Here is a 19,820-nt window from a genome sequence, read left to right as displayed (position 1 = left end):
CTCAGTCATCCAGGTCATCGTAGTCAAAGGAGCTTGCAAAGAAAAGCGTCTGGACTTCTTTAAGTTGCTTGAAGACTTCACAAGCGCATGGCACAACACAGAAGAGCCACCTCCACAGGACAAGACTCAGCAGTCCATCTGCATCTTAAGGATAAAGGACACTCTTTCGAGGATGCCAATGTTCACATTTTGGACAGAGAGGACAGATGGTTTGAAAGAGGAGTGAAAGAAGCCATCTATGTCCACTGTGAGCGACCATCTTTGAACAGAGGTGGGGTTTACGACACCAACTCTCTGCCATCTATAATCCAGTTTTGAGATCCCTTCCCAGACGCCTTAACGCCCACTCACATCCTGGGCCATCTGACCTCAGGAAATCACATGATAAGGTGGGGCCAGGTTTCACAATGAACACACCCGAAACTCTGGCTGATTGGGACCCACGCCCAGTTTCCCACCTTGGCTCAGGCGATTTGAGGATCATCAGGGGGTCCTTTTGTCCCTCTGTGGGGGGTCTCTCCCACTAGGTTTATATCTGGGACTCTCCACCATTTGACCTTAGAACTGAAGAGGCTTCTCGGATGAGAGGTGAAACGTCTTCAAGCAACTTAAAGAAGTCCAGACGCTTTTCTTTGCAAGCTCCTTTGACTGTATTCTGTTACAGTTACCATTTAAATAGGTGATAATTAGAATGCAGTTACTTTGTTAAAATAAATGGATTACATAGTGGTCGTTTCCTTTTTCAAGTGTTAGGCTGTGCCCTATGGAACGCCAGGACTGCCATCATGAATTAATTAAATACACCATTAAATAATTAAATGTGGCAATAATTAATTAAAATTGGAAATAATTAATTAAAAATGTTTTTGACACATTTAATTAATTATTGACACATTTAACTAATTACTTGTTTATTTCATATTTTAATTAATTATTGTCACATTTAAATAATTATTTAATGGTGTATTTAATTAATTCATTTTGGCACAGTTGACTCCTTCAGGTCTCACCAGGTCTCAGCCATTTTATCTGTCAGCCTCACCCATCAAACTCAGGGGGCGGGGTTAACGCTGATCGAGTCAAAACCATTGCTTTGGCCTGGTGGCCATTGTTTCTAGCACACAACAACCGGCATGTGGAAGCTAACAGAACTGAGCTTTGAAAAACCCTGTGTGTGTGTCACCAAATACCGTTTTAATATTTTTTTAGCCGAGAATGTAGTGGTTTAATCTTCATGTGTCTGGTCGGTTTGTCAAGATACAGCCTCTTTGCAAAAGTGTTTCGATGATTTCGGAGATGTCTGCCCAGTCTCACGGCAAAGCGTGGGATAGACCCACTCGCCTCGCAATCGAGCTTTCATTACCACCGACAAAGCGCAGGCCCCGGTACACAGCTGTAATAACCCCCGCTGACACTGACTTCATTTACTGAGGTTATATTTATCGGTGTTTTATTTCCTGATGTTCTTATGTGTCCTACGTGTTTCAGTCGCTAATTCTGAATTATAACTAACATTAAAAACATGTTTAAGGAGGAGAGAAAGCAAATAAATCTGTTTAACATCTGATCTTTGGGTTTTTGTTCAGTAATCAGCGTGACCTGTGTATAAACGCATAAAAGAGATAACGTTGGTGTTTCCGTCATGTAGTAACTGCTGGCTTTAACTGTACAAAGGTTGTTCGACACTATGAAACACATACAGACTTCATGATGTTCGGCTAATATTTTTATTGTGAATATTAATCATGAGGGTAAACGGCCCTGTACACCACGGAGCGAGGTCAGCATGTCCACGATATCTTCAGCTCTATGAGTTAACCCATCAAACTAATCTGTCATCTACGAATATGTCACGGGTCATATCAATATGATTTTACAGGAACTCATCCTTATTACTGCCAACTATTCCAGAGACGTGAAAATCTACAGCATAAAGAACAAAAAAATATAGCAGTCTAACGCAACACTGTAACAGAGATGAACGCGTCAGTTTGTCGCAGATCAAAGTGGAATGAAAGTGATTGGTTGAACAAGTGTTCATGATCTGTGTTTTCTGCATTTTCATCAGCGTTTAACACGAGTTCCCAACCGGTCAGCTGGTGGGTAACAGGCATCTCCAAAAACATTAGAGCACTTTTGCAAATATCTGACGTCTTGATGAATCAAGCAGATATTTGAAGTTTACACAGAAACATTCTCACATGAAAATCTCTTAAAAGTTTATTTTGTGACCCAGAAAGAGTAATATTTCAAACTCTGCCACTCTGTGTTCCTCCGCCACTGCCTCGTTTGAGTTTTGGACGAAATGGATTCTGGGATATTGCATTTCGTCATTTCGAGCTCATTGGAGACCAGAACAGCCAATCAGATTTTTTTGCATCCAAGTCTGTGATTGGCTGGTTTTGTGGCACAAATATAACGGTGTACAGAAAGTAGTGATGGTAAATTTGATTGTTTTTACTGAATTGAGTTTGAGCAGAAATTTTTTTGTTAAGATACTGGATGTTGTGTTTTTCTCCACAATTTTAATTATAAGCTAGATATATAGCTGCTAACAGCAACAGGGATGAGTCAGTGAGTCAGTTGGGCTTGTGAATCATGATTCATGAGTCATTAAAGTGATTCTCGAGTATTGAACGATTCGTTCATGATTCGCGCATCACTAACAGAAAGAGTTGAGCGCCCACAGGCAGAAATGTTGCGAACACATTGCGAGCGAGCACAAATGCAAAAACTGAGTGAGAGGGGGTGCTATTGTGTGTGTGTGTGGATAATAGCAAACACTGAAATACAGTTTTTGCACGCAGCAATGAATTTTGTTCACTCAAATTCAGCTTTTAAATTTAAATTTCTCCTCAAAATGCAACACTTGCACCTGCAAACTTTTTTTTATGTGCGCTCAATTTTTTTTTACGTGCGCTCAGAGTAGTGGCACAAAAATAACGCCATATTCGTCGCGTCACTCTCTGATTGCTTAAATAGGGATAATGTTATAGCCAATATAATGCAAACTCCACTATTTTTTTAAATTAGAGAAATCTCGTTCTAAACTTGGTTGTGTTTGGAGACTTAATATTGACGGTATTATAACTGATGAACCCCGAAAAGTCTCCACCTATTGCTCCAATTTTTATAAAAATTTATACAAGTCAGAGTTTGATGAGAGTGCTGCTCTGAACTTTATGGAACAAATCCCTGATGTGCGAACAGTTAAAGAAGATCAGATGAGTTTCTGTGATAGGCCGATATCTATTAGTGAAGTGCTACCTGCTATTCGACGTCTTAAACTTAATAAATCCCCAGGAACCGATGGCTTAACCTCTGAATTTTACATTACTTTTGCAGATCAACTGGCTCCATTTCTTCTTAATATATACATTGAAAGTCTTATAAATCAGTCTCTTCCCCCCACTTTACCACAAGGTCTGTTAACCCTAATCCCAAAGCCAAAGAAAGATCCCACTTATATTGACAATTGGAGGCCAATTTGCCTCCTTAATAATGATTATAAGATCCTAGCTCAGATCTTTGCCAAAAGACTGAAAACTGTTTTGAATGATATTATTGATGAAACTCAGTCTGGCTTTATGGCTAACAGACACATATCCAACAACATTAGACTTGTTTTTGACCTAATTGATTATGCAGATTTGTGTAGGGATGATAGCTTTATCTTATTTGTAGATTTCTGCAAAGCGTTTGACACGATTGAACATGGTTTTATTTTTCAGGCTTTGGACAAATTTGGCTTTGGCCCTTATTTTCAGAATGCAATTAAAACAATGTACAAAAATGTGAATTGCTCCATCAAACTACAAGCAGGTACATCACCTAGGTTTAACTTGAACCGCGGTATCAGGCAAGGCTGCCCCATCTCCCCATACTTATTTCTCATCTGTGCTCAACTCCTCTCTGATTATATTAAAGGCAGTCCTCTGAAAGGTATAACAATTGCGGCTGAAGAAATATTCATTAGTCAACTTGCTGATGATACCACTCTCTTTTTAAAAAATGCTTCACAGGTGCAGATTGCTATTAACACAATTAATGCCTTTTCTTTAGCTTCAGGACTCCACCTAAACATTGGCAAATGTGAACTGCTTGCCCTTAGAAATTGTACCAGTCTATCTATTGCTGGCATCCCAGTGAAAGAGTCTGTCACTTACCTTGGTATAGTCATTAATAAAAATCAATCCACCAGGTGCTCCCTTAATTTCACTCCAATTTTGGACAAAACACAACAAAAGCTAAATGCTTGGCTGCAGCGGGATTTATCTATTAAAGGGAGAGTTTTACTCACGAAAGCAGAGGGTTTATCTCGTCTAACTCATGCTGCTTTGTCTCTTGATGTAAATAAAGAAACCCTGGCAGATATTGACAGACATCTTTATAATTTCATATGGAAGAATAGAATTCATTATATTAAAAGATCAGTTTTATCCAGCTCATACCAACATGGTGGAGTAGGGCTGCTCAATTAATCGAATTTTAATCACGATTACGATCTGGGCTTTCAACGATCATTAAAAATGACTGAGCCGATTATTAGCCCCTCCCTCATTTATCCGCGACACCTTAAAGGCCGGTCCGTGAAAATATTGTCGGGCATAAACCGTCCGTGGCGCAAAAAAGGTTGGAGACCGCTGATTAAGAGGACCCGAGGGAAGCTCGGAAAGCTCGGAAAGCTAAGCAGGAGTTATTTGGAGAGGAGAGTGACTGCCGCTGGTTGAAAAGAGAGTTTAAAAAAAAAAACTTCAGTGGTGTTGCACACTATGTTATATTATTTTTTTAAAGTCATTGTTAACCCTTTAAAGCCGGTCAGAGCAGCACGCTCCGTGTTGTGTAACTATTTTTAAATCCCTGTAGAACCTGAACCGTGTAAGCTAGCGCAATAATTTGTTTTGCATATGAAACCGGAGGAGTTGTACTTACATCTTATGCCATCAGCTTGTCCTCGGTCACGGTTTCGTTCCACATATAGCTTTGCAAAAATTGCATAAAAAGCGCTTGCAGGAACAAAAACATAATATTCCAGAAACACGCTTTGCCGTTCCTATCAGCTGTTCGTAACACTTCCCACAGTGAAATGATGCACCTGCTGTTTTCTTTGCAAATTTGCATCATAGGATTGTTTTTTGTTTTTCCTGCAGTATATAAAAATTGCTGTATCTCCAAAATAAAACTATGAAGACACTCAAAATAAATTTCCTGTGGTGGGAAACTATTTTTTGCAACTTTATTGTATTTAAAGTTTTGAGGGATAAACCTCTTAAATTTCTCCAAGTAGAAATATATGTAAACAAAACAAAAGCGATTTTCAATTTTTTTTGTAGTTTATTGCACTTTTTTGCAATTTATGTAATTACTATGGGCTTAATGCATACATATTATTAAAATATGGGCTATAACAGTTGTATTGATGTATAGCAACTTGAAATGCTCCCACAAATGGCACTACAGCATGTAAAAAAAAAAATATAAGCTCTGGTGGACTTGGTTCTATAGTAGGTCTTAAAGGGTTAAATAAATATCGTCAAATAATCGTGATCTCAATTTCAGTGAAAATAATCGTGATTATCATTTTTGCCATAATCGAGCAGCCCTATGGTGGAGTAAACTTTCTTGACTTCTCCTCATTAAACAATGTGTTTAAAATAAACTGGATTAAACAATTTTTCAGGAACCCAACCTCAATTTGGAACTTTATTCCCAATTATATTTTCTCAAAAATTGGTGGTCTTAACTTTCTTTTGCTTTGTAATTACAATATCGATAAAATCCCTTTAAAACTATCCAACTTTCATAAACAAATGCTTCTTTCCTGGTCATTGATTTATAAACACAACTTTTCTCCACATAGATACTATATTTGGAACAATAGAGAGATTTTATACAAACATAAGTCTGTGTTTATAAGTAAGTGGTTTGATAATGGGATTCATCGTGTTTCACAACTTATAAATCCAGCTGGAGGTTTACTCTCTTACTCAGAATTTTTGAATACATATGGTCTTCCTGTTCCACCAAAGGAAAGTTTGATGCTATCCCTGCTGGGGTCTTAATGTTGTTTAGAAATCCTGTTGTTAATGATTTGACCCCTTTACCACTGGATCCTGCTGTTACTTATGTTGGTCAGGTGTGGTTCCCCTCTGTAAGGAGGAAAAACAACCGTGAAATACGAACTCTGTTTCAAAAAGACAGAACTTGTGTCCCAACGGCTGTCGCCTACTGGAATAACTTATACCAGGACCTGGAATGGGAGAAGATTTGGACCTTACCGTTGAAATTTCTATTAAATAACAAAGTAAAGGAAATATCTTTTAATGTTATTCATCGTTTTTACCCAACCAGATCTTTTCTTGTACGTTATAAAAAGGACATTGATGTTAACTGTACATGTTGTAATTGTGTGAAGGAAGATATTTCTCATTTATTTTGGTCATGCTCATACACGAATCTTTTCTGGCAAGAATTTTGTGTTTTTGTTGTTTCCTTTATCTTTTATGAGTTCTCTCTTTGTTACGAGAAAATATTGTTTGGTTTCTTTAACGACCCCATGCACAGGGCAAACAAATTTTATTTGATTAATTTATTGATATTATTGGCTAAATTTCATATACATAAGTCGAAATTTTCTAACGCAAAACCATCCTTTCAGTGCTTTTTAACTGAAACCAAACAATATGTTAAAACCATACAACATTCTCAAAATCTAAAAGCTGTCAAAACCATAAACTTATGTTCCCTGTTCAATATCATCTGATTCTTTAATAGACTGTGTCTATTTTGTTTTTTATACGAACCCCCTGACATTGTGTTTGCTATTTTGTATTTGTATATTTGTATTTTGTGATTTGTCAATAAAGCGTATTCAAAAAAAAAAAGGGGGGGCTGCAGATAGGATACAGGGATACAGCCACAGAGATTAAAATGTGACGCCATTTCCGGAGTAAAACCGCAAAGGATTCTGGGAACGAGTGGCAAGCGGTACTAGCGCACGCAGGCTTTCACATGAAAACAGTCACACCGCAATAAAAAGAAACACATGGCAAGAAGCTGTTGTATTATTAACTGCAATAGCCGGTCACATGACAGCCACGGGAAACCGACGGGTAAAGAGATCGGTTGTTATCGGATTCAGTTGTGGAAGAGAAATTGTTTAAGCCACGTTTCCGAAGTAACAAAGAGGTGACGGATGGCCTGGATTGCAGCCATTCCAAGACCAAATATAACGTCCCAGAACACTCCAGCTCACATGTTAGTCTGCTCCAAGCATTCCCACAAAGGTCAGTCTTCTGTTGTAGTTAATACGTAATTTATCACAACATAACTGTTGATGTAGGTTACAAATAAGTCTCATATTGATTTGAATTGAATTCGTTGCTATGCTGCTTTGTTCGCGGTGGCTTTGCGGGCTAATGTTTGCCAATTTTTTGATGTGTTTTGTAGGAAAACCAGCCTACAAAATGCAGGAATGCGATCCAGACTGGGCCCCTCTATCAGCCTGGGTTTAAAGCTGCTACCACAGCCAGATTTGATCGGTTAAGAGAGAGAGCGAGATCCAAACAGCCACGAAACGTCTGCATATATGTGCCCAAGTGTTGTATTGAAGCAAGCAAGTTATGAATAACTGTTTTCCAGTATGTTGGAGGGTTTTCATTGTTGATTTGTTTTTCACCGAAGCAGCTAATAAAGCACGATGAAATACAATGTTGCCTCTTTCTTGTAAGATTCTATAACAGAATGAAACAATAATGCCAGTTAAAAATAAAGACAATAATTGAATGAATTACAAAACACTTTTTTTTTTCTATTAGATCTGAAAATGTTGTGTAACACTACAACCTGAAACGACAAATAGATGCGTTGGCCTGTAACAACAGCTGTGAGATGGAATCGTCCAAATCACCAAAGTAAACTGGGCCTGGGCTTGTTGCAGGATCTGAAGTTACTAAACATGTTGTGAGTGTATGCACTCACGCTTAGGACCATATAATAATAAATATGTGCGTGATGAAAGTTGTGCAGCACACTAACATCCTTACTCCGGGATTAAAACCACAGAATTAATGGTTACCGGTGCTGGAAATACTAGTGTTTGATGCAGTGTTATGATTTAGTTGCCACTTGTACCCACAATGCAATGCGCAAAAGTCACGTGGTCTGTCAATCTCTATTCCTGCATCTTTTGGGATCTTACAAAGCTTCAAACGACGCGTCGACTATTAAATTCGTCGTCGACGATTTTGATAGTCGACATAATCATAGCTAGTTCAAGTTCAAATTTTATTCGCCACATGCAGTGGCATGAACTAGTTGACTAATCGTGGCAGCCCTAGTTACCAACTACTTGTTGGGCCATGTAATCTGTAGTGGAATACATTTTACACTGGTCATCTATGATGAGTGAAAACCCTGTGACGGTCTCAGTTATGGTCAGTGTGGAACCCCCCCCCCCCCCCTTCTTTGTTTTGCTCTGTAACTTTGCACTGTCCTCTTTCTGCTGTAACAAAACTAATTTCCCACGTGTGCGACTAATAAAGCTTATCTTATACCTGTGGGTCCTCCAGTCACATGTTCAAGGTGAGCACAGGTGAATGAGTGAGTGAAGATCGGATCAAAGCACATCAGAGTGGACCTGATGAGCCTGTGTTGCTTTAAAGCTCAGAAATTTGCTGCACATGTCCAATAAAAATGTTTTCATGGCGCAGGTGGCCAGGTTACAGCCCCTCAGATGAGACCAGCAGGAAAATAACCAAGTACATTTACTGAAGTACTTCCCTCAAATTTAACATACCTGTAATTTCTGCGTGATGCTGCTTCCTGTTTCTACTGTATTTCTGATGCAGATATTGTGGTTTATACTCTAAACTATTTGGAGTACAGATAATCACCAAGTATAAGTTATGCACAGCTGCTGGATGTAAGAAATGTACACATCAATAATTATGATGCATTAGTAACATGTATATGTTTGTAATGTGGAGCATGTTTGTTTCACGTCTGTGCTGTTATAAGTTTTACTTCAGTAAAAGTCTAAAAACTTTCTTCCCACACAGACTCTGTTTAATCTGCAACTCCACGTGTCTCATGATCAGGCTGCACATCTTATTTCTGATTGGTGTAACAGGTATGTGTCACATCTGATGGTTTTCAGGTGTGTCCTGGATCCTGGTTCTTTCTGCTTGGAGTAAGGTAAGAGGATGGAAACCTATACGGAAGTGCGCGTGCATGCCGGAAAAACATGAAGTCAATTATAGTCAAAGTCAGTAAATTACTGTGTTTTTAAAGAGTCACAACTACATTTTACTTTCTGTTTGTAGTAATTTTAAACATATTTGAATGATTTTTATTGCCAATTAAAACATTTTAAAGTGTGAATATTCCACTTTTTTCTCTCCAAATGTTAGCTTACCATTTTAACGTTTTGTGGTCATTCGATTTGCCCGTTTCTAAGCTCAAAAAGGAGCTTTAATGCATTTGATTTTTTCCCTTTCAAGTCAATTTTCTGGTTGATTATTTTTAATGATTTATTTATTCTTTGCATTGTTTGCCTGAATATAAAAATTCAGTTTTGTATTTTTTTTTTTTTTTTACTGCTTTTTATTTCATTGAATTCTTTGATGTTGTTTTGATGATCAAGCCTGCAATCAGCTGATTGGCCGATGGTCTGTCAGCTGTTTGTTCTGTGCTGGATAAATAAAGTTTGGTTGAAGTGAAGGACCAGTGCTTTTGTTTGTTTTTGTTTCCTGTCTGTAAACAACATAAATTAAAAATAAGTTGAAATTCGTCTGGGAGCTCTGTCAGTCTGATGCTAACTGAAAACATCTGGGGGAACATCTGTCCTCATAGGTGAGCTGATTGGCTGCTGAAGCAGATGTGCAGGTTCACAGAAGCTCATTCAGATGAAAATATGAATTCACATCTGTGGGAAAGATGAACAGCAGTATGAACGCGTGAATAAAATTCCTTTGATCGGTAATTTGAATCCATAAACCAAGTTTTCTTTGTATGATGAAATTTACTTTCTAAGGTTCTGTGTTTAAGAAGAGCTTGTTTTCTAAATGTTAATACTTGAAAAATATGGAGATGAAAAAATAAAAAGATTCAAAATGTAAAATAAAAAAAAAGAACACCCAAACTTGGTAAACGAAAAATGAAAAAACAGTGAATTCATCAAAATGAATAAATGAAATAAGTTCATATATAAAAAAGAAGGAATATTACAAGTAAAACTGCCTGCAGCGCACAGCTGAAAACATCTGGAGCTGCTTAATTCAAACATGTTGCTGCCTCCATCCATCGACCCATCATCCACCCATCACTCATCATCCTTTATCCTCCGCTGATGTTGGTGGCAGCAGGTTGAGCAGGGACTCCAGATGTTCTCGTCCTCAGCGACACCTCCGGGCCCTCCTGTGGAATCTGAGGCGCTCCCAGACCAGATGAAGGGGTTTGAGGTCTCCCCTGAGGTCTTCCCCCGGTTAGGCACGTTGCTGCAACAAATTCATGTTGAAGAATCAGAAGTATGATTTCAGGTGCTGAGATGGGTTCTGATTCTGTGAGTGGGTGCAGCTGGAACTTTGAGCTTCGGGCTCCTGTCTGTGTGATTATAACATGTTGCTGCCGCTGCTCCGGGGACAGACGGGGGACTCGGGTGGTTTTGGCGATTCTCTGGCTCTCTCCGGTCCTCGGAGCTCGGTATCATCAGGTTGAAGGTGTTTTGTTGCTGGGGAAGAATCCAGTTCTTCCTCACCTCCCTGCAGCCTCACCCCCACTGTTATACTCAAACTCAGCCAATCAAAAAAATCACTCCATATATCACTAGGCAGACGTCCACGCTGGCAGCCAATCGGATTGGGCGGCTCGGGAAAGGGCGCAGGGAGCTGAGACAGACCGAGTGACAGCGTCTGAGTCCCGGGGAGGAACATCAGGGAATCTCCGTGGAAAAGCCCCGCAACGCGGTCAAGATGCCTAACAAAACCAAGAAGGAAAAGGTAATATCCGCGTCACTGGCGTGCCCGGGGCATTTTTCCACTGAGATCCGGTGTGGCGGGTGTTTTTTTTTCTGCTGCTGGAGACTTCAGCCGTTTTATTTCACCGAGCTAATGGCTAGCTCACCTGCTAGCTGTTAGCTGGGGCCCAGCTAGGAGAGGACCGCTAAGCTAACGGCTAGCCGCGAGTCTGTGCTCGGCGCCCGCCGCGGACACGCTTCGTTTAACCGCACACCTGCTGAGTGTTTGAGCGGACACTTAGCAGGGATATTAGCGTGGAGCTGGCCGCCGTGATTAGCCGTGTTCTGTTGCCGGAGCTCCGGGAAGAGTCGCTGGCTGTGCCTGAATTATTGATGCAGGGCTCGGCTGAAGAAGAGCGTCTGAGGCGCTAACAGCGGTTAGCCGTTAACTGAGACCACACGATGACCGGTAGATGTCCCGCTGGATGCTGCGATTCCTTGGCTCACAGCGCAGTCTGAGTCCACCTCACACACCCATATAAATACCGGATTAAAGCGATTGGTTTAATGATGCAGCGCTCAGGGCTGATCAGTCATTGATCGTAATGTTTTTTTGTTGCATATACTATTATATATTGTACATATATTTATTAGTTTCAGATTTAGCCATTTGTATATTTTTCCTGTTTATGTTATTGTATTTTGCACAACTCTGTTGCTTGTGAAGCTCGCACACAAGAATTTCACTCGCATGTGCTGTACCAATGTACCTGCACATGTGATGTGACAATAAAAGTGATTTGATTTGATGTTTATAAGCCAGCACTTGTGTTCGGTTCAGCGGATTGTTATCGATTATTTGTTTAGTCTGTAAACTTGAATGGAGCAGCAAGAAAACCAAAAACTGCTGATAAGTAACGGCCACAGTTATTGATTATTGATGATCTTCTCTCTGTGACTCACTGATTAATCGGCTGCTTCCGATGTCCGAATTTTTATTCTTTATTTAAACTGAAAATAATTTTTAAAAAAGGAGGTTTGAAGTCACATCTATGTAATGTAAACGACTCGCTCTATAAATCATACAAAAAACTTAAAACGTAAATTATCATTTAAATTAAAAAGAAAGATGAAAACAGAAAAGTGTACATATATACGTATAAAAATATAAATATATTTAGAGGGAAAAAAACATCATAAAACAATTGGAAACATAGAAAATCAGAATTTGACATCCAAAACATAAATATACAGCTTTAAAATCAGAATCATGTAAATATATAAAACCAAATAAAAACTCTAAGATGCACAAAACCTAATGAAAAATAAAGACTTTCTAAAAAGTAAATATTAGAAGACTAAAAAATGGAAAATCATTTAAAAAGATGATGATGATAATAAATCAAACTTAGGCAGAGATCAGCTACTTTTAAGCTGAAAGGGTTTGGCTCGGTGCTGATTTCCTGTCTTCGGGTGACATGCCTGCAGACGTCCTCACGCTGTGGTGACGCGCACATGGCTGTTGTGACAAACACGGCTGAGATCGCGTGTTAAATATGTGCAATGAGAATGAAGGATCGCTCTGCAGGTGAGAGGGTTCACCTGTGGGAGCACACCTGCAGCAGGTAAGCACATGGTCCCTCCTGCTAGCCCTCAATGTCTACGTGTATTTAAAATTGAGAGGTGGGCAACGACGCTAGGGGTGGGGTGTACACCCTGATGGTAATTTGGATGCCGTGCAGCGTGCCCACCCCCAAGATCCTATATGTATGTGTAATGAGAGTGTGAGTAATGTGAATGTCTAAGTTGTGGGATAACATTGAGGCAGAGGCAGCCAGAAGGGGACAGAGGGGGGGGGGATGCCTCCCCTGCACCCTGGTGACATACCCCTACTCCAAGGCCCTGCATTTGTGGGTGATTGTGGTGGAGCGGGAAGAGGGAGGCAGCTGGAGATGGGGAGGGAAGGAAGGGAGGGGCAAGTGGCCCCTCCCTGGGGCCAGTTCCCCCACTGACCCCAGTAGGCACCCCCATACTCCGCGACCCGCCAGGGAAAGGGGGCCCAGGCCCATCCGGACCGGGGCCCAGTTCAGCAGCACCACCCGGCCCCACAGAGCCCGGGGCAGTCCACCCAACCCGTCTCCTTTCTTCAGGAACTCACTCTGCAGGAGGGGGAGATACAGGAGAGGTGGAGGGAGAACTCAGCCTGGGCATCTGTTGTCTTGTGTAGTCTGAGAGATGAGTGGATGACAGGGTGGGTGCAGTTTTCTCTGTGGTGAGAAAAGGAGGAGACCCCAGACCCCAGTCGGAAGGCGCATGTGGGAGGGACTTCTGCTCGAGTCCCAACCAATCACAGCCACGTCCCCTTTATTGGACGCTCTGTGTGTGTCACGCTCAGCCGGGATGTTAAAAATAATAAATGCTTTCTTCCAGGCAGCAGTCACGTGACCCATCCTAAAGAAATGCTGGCCAATCAGAGTTTCCGACGTGTACGCTAAGACTCGATAAACGCCAACCAGCGCTTCTCCTCCGAGTGAACCAGAGCAGCAGCACAGGCTTCACGCTTTCGGAGTGCTTATTTTGACCTTTTGATCCTACTTCAGGTTCCAGGGCGAGTTACTCGGCTCACTGTGCCGTGTTTGATTTGTTTTTATGACTTTCAGTCTTTTTACGTATTACTGTACGAAGCGCATGTATCACAGGCAAGGTTTATCATCAGGGAGGTGGGAACTTTAGCGCACTGACAGTGAAATCACAACAGCTCCTCCATATTTTTACTTTAGTTTTCCAACTTCACAAAATCATTCCAGATAGACTTTCACAATAAGGTCTGTGTGAGCCGCTCAAAGCTCCCTCTGCTCTCTCGGCCAACTCCTCCTCCTAGCCCCCCCCCGCTCCAGCAGGTCGCAGAGAATGGGGGTGAGAGAAGACTCCAAACCTCCCTCCGCCTGCTCATTGTAGTGTTGATGCATGTGTGTTCTAAGGTGCATTTAAAACCCAGGAGGGCATGGAGCTACCTGCCAGAGAGCGGGTTACATCATCACGCCATAACCCCCGCCGGGCTGACACTGATGCAGAATAGAAACAAAAATGTTGGGCTGTGACGCTTCCTCCTCTTCCTCGGTGCTCAGTAAACGTTTCATGTTTCAGCTCAGCTGATTTTCCTCGGCTCTGGTGTGAGTTTGTTCTCACAAAAATCAAAACAAGATCAGCTGATTTATGTTTTTCTCTGTGTGGGAACAGGAAACGACCAAATCTGCCAAAAGCAGCACGAAGAACAGCAGCAGCAACGGCGGCGGCGGGAAGGATGTGACCCCGGAGAACTCGGATGAGGTGAGTGCCGATTTGGTCACATGGCAGCGAGGAGCTGATATGAAAGGTTCCACTTTAAAAAGTCGAGCTGAAGCTCTGCCTGTAGTGATTATATGCAGAGTAATAAAGGTGAAAGTAAATATACTCAAGTACTCCCCCTGCAGGCTGCAGGTATCCCTGCTAGAAATGGTAAATGGCCTGCATTTGTACAGCGCTTTTCTAGTCCCTAAGGACCCCAAAGCGCTTCACACTACATTCAGTCATTCACCCATTCACACACACATTCACACACTGGCGATGGCAAGCTACATTGTAGCCACAGCTGCCCTGGGGCGCACTGACAGAGGCGAGGCTGCCGGACACTGGCGCCACCGGGCGCTCTGACCATCACCAGTAGGCAAACATGGGGTTGGTATCTTGCCCAAGGATATTTGGCATGCAGCCAGGAGGCAGCCTGGGATCGAACCAGCGACCTTCTGATTAGTGGCTGACTTGCTCTGCCACCTGAGCTACAGCCACCCCAGAAACAGACAGAGGGTTAAAATACAGCAGCTTCATCAGGTTGTGTGAAGTCAAAACCTGCCTTCAGTTTTCAGGCCCCTATTCTGTGGAAGCAGCTGCCAGTTTGGATTCAGGAGACAGACACTGCAGCTGTGTCCAAATTCAGGGGCCGCATCCTCCTGAGGACCTGGCCTTCTCGGTCTACGTGGGCCGCAGGGCCGTGCAGAGGTTTAAAGGGGCGGGTGCTCAAGCCCCTCTAGCCCCCCCTCTGCACGTGCCTGGTGGGCCGGGTCCTCCGAAGGCCGGAAGTGCGAGGCTGTGAAATGTGACTTCAGATTAACGTCCCGGCTGTCTCGGTGGAGTTTAATAAACTCGTCCGTCTGCTCCTTGCTGGCGTAAACTCTCGGCTGTCTCACACTTCTGTTTAATCAGTTTTCTGTTTGACGTTTTTTCAGCTGTGTGAAAACTATAACTTTAATCTCAGCCAAACCGATTTACTCAGGAACAAATCAAACACTGAAAAAAGCCAAACAACAACATTTTTAAGTTATCCGAGTGACTCATAAATCATGGTTAACCTGAGTAGTGAAGACCACGGAGGGTTTGAAAATGATGTGCACTGAATCATTAGTCATTATTAATCTCTGTCTCTCTTCCACATCATGTCTTTATCTTGTCTTCCTCCCCTCACCCTAACCGGTTTCTCAGATGGCCCCGCCCCTCCCTGAGCCTGGAGGTTTCTTCCTGTTAAAAGTTTTTTCTTTCCACTGGCACCAAAGCGCTCGCTTACAGAGGGTCACATAATCGTTGGGTTTTCTCTGTTATTAACACAACAGCATCAACTTCCGGCAATTTCCATGCCGTAAAGAACCAACTTTCCGTCTCCGTGTACATCCCTAACTGTGATGGGTGGAAACACTGTCTCAATAAGCCATTGGTTATGCAAAACCCAGGCTGTGGCTTTGGGCGTGGCTACTACAACATCTTCCTGCTATCAGGGTCTTCACTGTACCATCACAAAGAGGTTTTGTTGCCTCGTGAAGGAAACAGTTTTTAATGTGAGTCCTTGTTGACACAAAACGTCATCAGAGGCTGAGCAGTTTTGGGTTCTTTTTCTAACTTGAATGCTCTTTTCGTTGTTGTTTTTTGCTGTCTACTTGGTATATTTGTATCCTTTTCCTAATTTTTGTTTCCAACACTTCGACATGACCCCAAGGCCCGCTTCCACGGACTACTTCCCCGAGGAAATACTCCGTGGACACGGAAATCGAAAAACTCACAATAACAAGGTAACCAGGAGGGGATAAAAGAAGAGTGGGGTGAGAGCCAGACTAAAGAGGGAGACACACAAACAACGAGCGCTCCCGTCCATTATCCTCGCTAATGTGCGGTCTCGCCGCTCCAAGCTGGACGAGCTGCAAGCCTGCGTCAATCACCTGCATGGGTACAGAACTGCCTCCGTTCCGGCATTCACAGAATCGTGGTTAAACAACAGCGACGACAACAGCGCGCTGCACATTGATGGCTTTTCACCACCTCTTCGTCTGGACAGAGACCGCGAAGCAACATTGTGGCGGCGTGCGTCTGTATGTAAACAACAGCTGGTGCTCTACAGTCACTGAGGGAGAAGCTGTGCACGACAGACATCGAGCTCTGGCTGTTTCCCTGCGCCCCTACCACCTCCCCAGAGAATTCCCACAGCTTTTCATCATCCTGGTTTACATCCACCCCTAAGCTGATGCAGCCAAAGCCACAGAGTACTTCACCAACACTCTGTACAAACTGGAGCAGTTATCAACGGACTCTCCCAAGTTCATCCTGGGTGATTTCAACCACTGCTTCCCTGACAAGTCGCTTAAAGGATACCAACAGTATGTTTCATGCAGCACACGTCAGGGGAAGACTCTGGATAAATGCTACGGCTCTGTACCAGATTCATTTAAAGCTCCACTCCTCCGCCCTCTCGGCTCAGCAGACCACCACACCATCCTGCTGGCCCCTGCTCACACCCCAGTCATCAAGAGGATTAGAAAGGTCACCAAAACATCAAGCAGCGGACAGAGGAAAGTATCCTCACCCTACAAGGATGTTTCGAAGCCACTGACTGGGGCAGCCTTCTGTCTCCCTCTGATGACATCGACAATCAAGTCAACACGGTGACATCATACATCTCCTTCTGTGTCCTCAAAAACAGTCTCCATCTACCCCAACAACAAACCCTGCATCACCAACGAGCTCAAGGAAATCCTTTCATAAAAAAAAGAGGATTTTCTTCACCGGCTCTGCTCTGGATTAAAAATGGTAAATGGCCTGTATTTATATAGCGCTTTTACTAGTCCCTAAGGACCCCAAAGCGCTTTACATATCCAGTCATTCACACACACATTCACACACTGGTGATGGCAGCTACATTGTAGCCACAGCCACCCTGGGGCGCACTGACAGAGGCGAGGCGGCCGGACACTGGCGCCACCGAGCCCTCTGACCACCACCAGTAGGCTACGGGTGAAGTGTCTTGCCCAAGGACACAACGACTGTCCGAGCCGGGGCTCAGACCGGCAACCTTCCGATTACAAGGCGAACTCCTAACTCTTGAGCCACGATCGCCCCGGAGGTCGACGGGGAGGTCAAGAGGCCATAAAAACTGTAACTGGAGTATAAAAACACAGTTGAAACCAAATTCACCACAGGGGACCTCCACTCAGCCTGGCAGGGCCTCAAAACCATGGCCTCTGTGAACGCTGCGGTCACCACCCCCAGAACCATCCAGGTGGAGGGCAGCAACCCCTCCTCCCTCCCTGACGACCTCAACGCTTTCTACACCAGGTTTGAGACGGACAACATCACCCAGCTTGAGGCGTCCAGATCCTCAGTCAAACCTGGCAGCTCTGCACTCACCTTCAGGACTGAGGACGTGGTGAGAGCCCTCAGGAGGACGAGGGAGAGGAGCTCAAGCGGCCCTGACAACATCAGCAGTCGAGTTGTGAGGCACTGTGCAGGGCAACTAGGAACTGTGTTCTGGACTCTATTTCAACCCTCAGTCGACAGTCACACCGTCCCCCAGCTGTGGAAACACTCCAGTCATCCTCATCCCCAAAAGAAACAACACAAAGTCTCTGAATGATCTTCATCCTGTGGCCCTCACCTCCCTGGTGATGAAGGCCATGGAGAAGATCATAAAACAGCACATCGTAAGAGCAACTGGTTAAATATGCTGACGACACAGTTCTCCTGTCACTGCTGTCAGGCCCTCACAGCACCACGGGCCTGCTCTGCAGGAGTTTGTAGAGTGGTGTGACAGCTCCAAACTTGAACTGAAGGTGAGCAAAACCAAAGAGATGGTGGTGACCTTCTCCAGTAGGCAGAGGGATCTGGCTGCTTCAGTCACCACCACCATCCACAGGAAACCAGTGGCGGTAGTTGAGGAGTACAAATACCTGGGAACCATCTTTGACAACCTCCTGAAATTCTCTGCCAACACAGAGGAGATGCCACCAACAGCTATACCTCCTTAGGAAACTCAACTCCTTTGGAGTCAGCACCCCCATCATGTTGACTTTTTACGATGCCTTCCTGGAAAGCATCATGACCTCCATCAGCTGCTGGTTGACCTCCATCAGCTGCTGGTTCCCCTCCCTCAGCCTTCATACAGGAACAGACTGCAGCACACTGCATCAGTGTGCTCTACAGTCATTGGCCTGTCATTGGAACTCTGGCAGGTTTTCAGCCAACAGGTCCTTAGACAGGCAGCCAAAATCATCAACGACCCCTCTCACATTCTTCACCCCGCATTTCAATGGCTCCCCTCTGGGCGACGCCTCCGCTGCATTTCCTGCAGGACTGAGAGGAGGAGGAGGAGCGCCACCTTTGTCCCCACAGCCACTCTGCTTTTTAACTCCAGCAGATAAGAACATTTCCCACAACAGAAACTACACTCTTCTTATTCTACCGACACTTCATTCACTTTTAGTCACTTTAATTTTAAAACTGTGTAATTGTAAAACTGTATATACTGTATATTCTATGTATTTATTATTTCACTCTTATTGCCTGTTCTTATTGTCCTTATCTTCAACGTTATGCTGCACTGTTGTTGGTTAATTGCCCCTTGGGGATAAGTAAAGTCTTCTGATTCTGAGACATTCCTCGCCACCCATCAGTACCATGATGTAGACGCGTGGTATCAAACGGCCCTCAGAGGCTCATTCAGGGGAGCAGGTACAGCAGGTCATCTGATAATCAGAAGGTTGGTGGTTTGATCCCTGGCTGCACCAGTCTGTGCCACAGTGGCCTTGAGCAGGATGCTGAACTCGGAGCTGCATTGTGAGTGTTATATAGAAACCGCACACTCAGGGAGTGTTTAAGAACCAGTCTGTTCAGAGCAACACAACTCTTCTGATTCTGTCTCCATGAAGCCTCTGTGACTCTCACCTGTGTGCACCTTTTCATCACTCTGATTTAGTGAGCGGCTGCTGCAGGTTCTTACTCCACTGCAGCTAACCTGAAAATAACTGGTATTGATAGTTGATCAATACAGCACAGAGGTCCAGAACGGGAAGTGCCATAGATTCAAGTCAGATATTGAATGGCTGGTGTTTGTTCATTAACATCAGCGACACAAACGGATAATTAAATATCGGCTCGCTGTTTCCTCTGAAACCTGTTTTATAACCTGTGCGTGTGTTATCAGTCCCAGCAGCAGAGCGGCAGTAAGCGTCCCAGTAACAGCACGCCGCCTCCCACCCAACTCAACAAGATCAAATACTCCGGAGGTCCTCAGCTGGTGAAGAAAGAGCGCCGCCAGAGCTCGTCCCGCTTCAGCCTGACCAAAAATAGAGAGTTACAGAAGCTGCCCGCCCTCAAAGGTAACACAGTTCCAGCTTAAACATAATGCAAACCCAAGTTAAACTCATCTTGAACCAGAACTAAACCTGGTAGTGTCACTCAAACCTGCTGCAGGAGGGGTCTCTGCTGACTGCAGCAGTGGAATCTGCTGACTGCAGCAGTGGAATCAGCTGACAGCGGCAGTGGAACCATTTACAGTAGAATCAGCCGA

General features: G+C 43.6%; 1 protein-coding gene and 2 long non-coding RNA genes across 3 annotated transcripts in view; 2 read left to right on the top strand and 1 right to left on the bottom strand.

Annotated features, from left to right (window-relative positions):
• Positions 1-298: 298 nt before the first annotated feature.
• LOC143421737 (uncharacterized) lies at positions 299-7,710 on the top strand. The gene is made up of 2 exons (XR_013101296.1): positions 299-7,286; positions 7,450-7,710. It is a non-coding gene; the product is annotated as an uncharacterized LOC143421737 (long non-coding RNA).
• Positions 7,711-8,933: 1,223 nt separating this feature from the next.
• On the bottom strand, positions 8,934-10,867 carry LOC143421736 (uncharacterized). Its single transcript, XR_013101295.1, has 2 exons — positions 10,228-10,867; positions 8,934-9,925 (listed from the first exon to the last, which is right to left on the bottom strand). It is a non-coding gene; the product is annotated as an uncharacterized LOC143421736 (long non-coding RNA).
• The window catches only part of ppp2r5d (protein phosphatase 2, regulatory subunit B', delta), a 36,407-nt gene continuing 27,444 nt past the window's right edge, over positions 10,858-19,820 (top strand). The window contains exons 1-3 of the mRNA XM_004575310.5: positions 10,858-10,997; positions 14,195-14,284; positions 19,455-19,629. Of these exons, the coding sequence (XP_004575367.2) occupies positions 10,971-10,997; positions 14,195-14,284; positions 19,455-19,629 (292 nt within the window). The 5' untranslated portion in view covers positions 10,858-10,970. The remainder of the gene's footprint in view (positions 10,998-14,194; positions 14,285-19,454; positions 19,630-19,820) is intronic.

This window comes from Maylandia zebra, linkage group LG13 (assembly GCF_041146795.1).
Source record: "Maylandia zebra isolate NMK-2024a linkage group LG13, Mzebra_GT3a, whole genome shotgun sequence".
NCBI classification, from domain to species: domain Eukaryota; kingdom Metazoa; phylum Chordata; class Actinopteri; order Cichliformes; family Cichlidae; genus Maylandia; species Maylandia zebra.
This window is presented reverse-complemented; position numbering and strand designations above follow the sequence as displayed.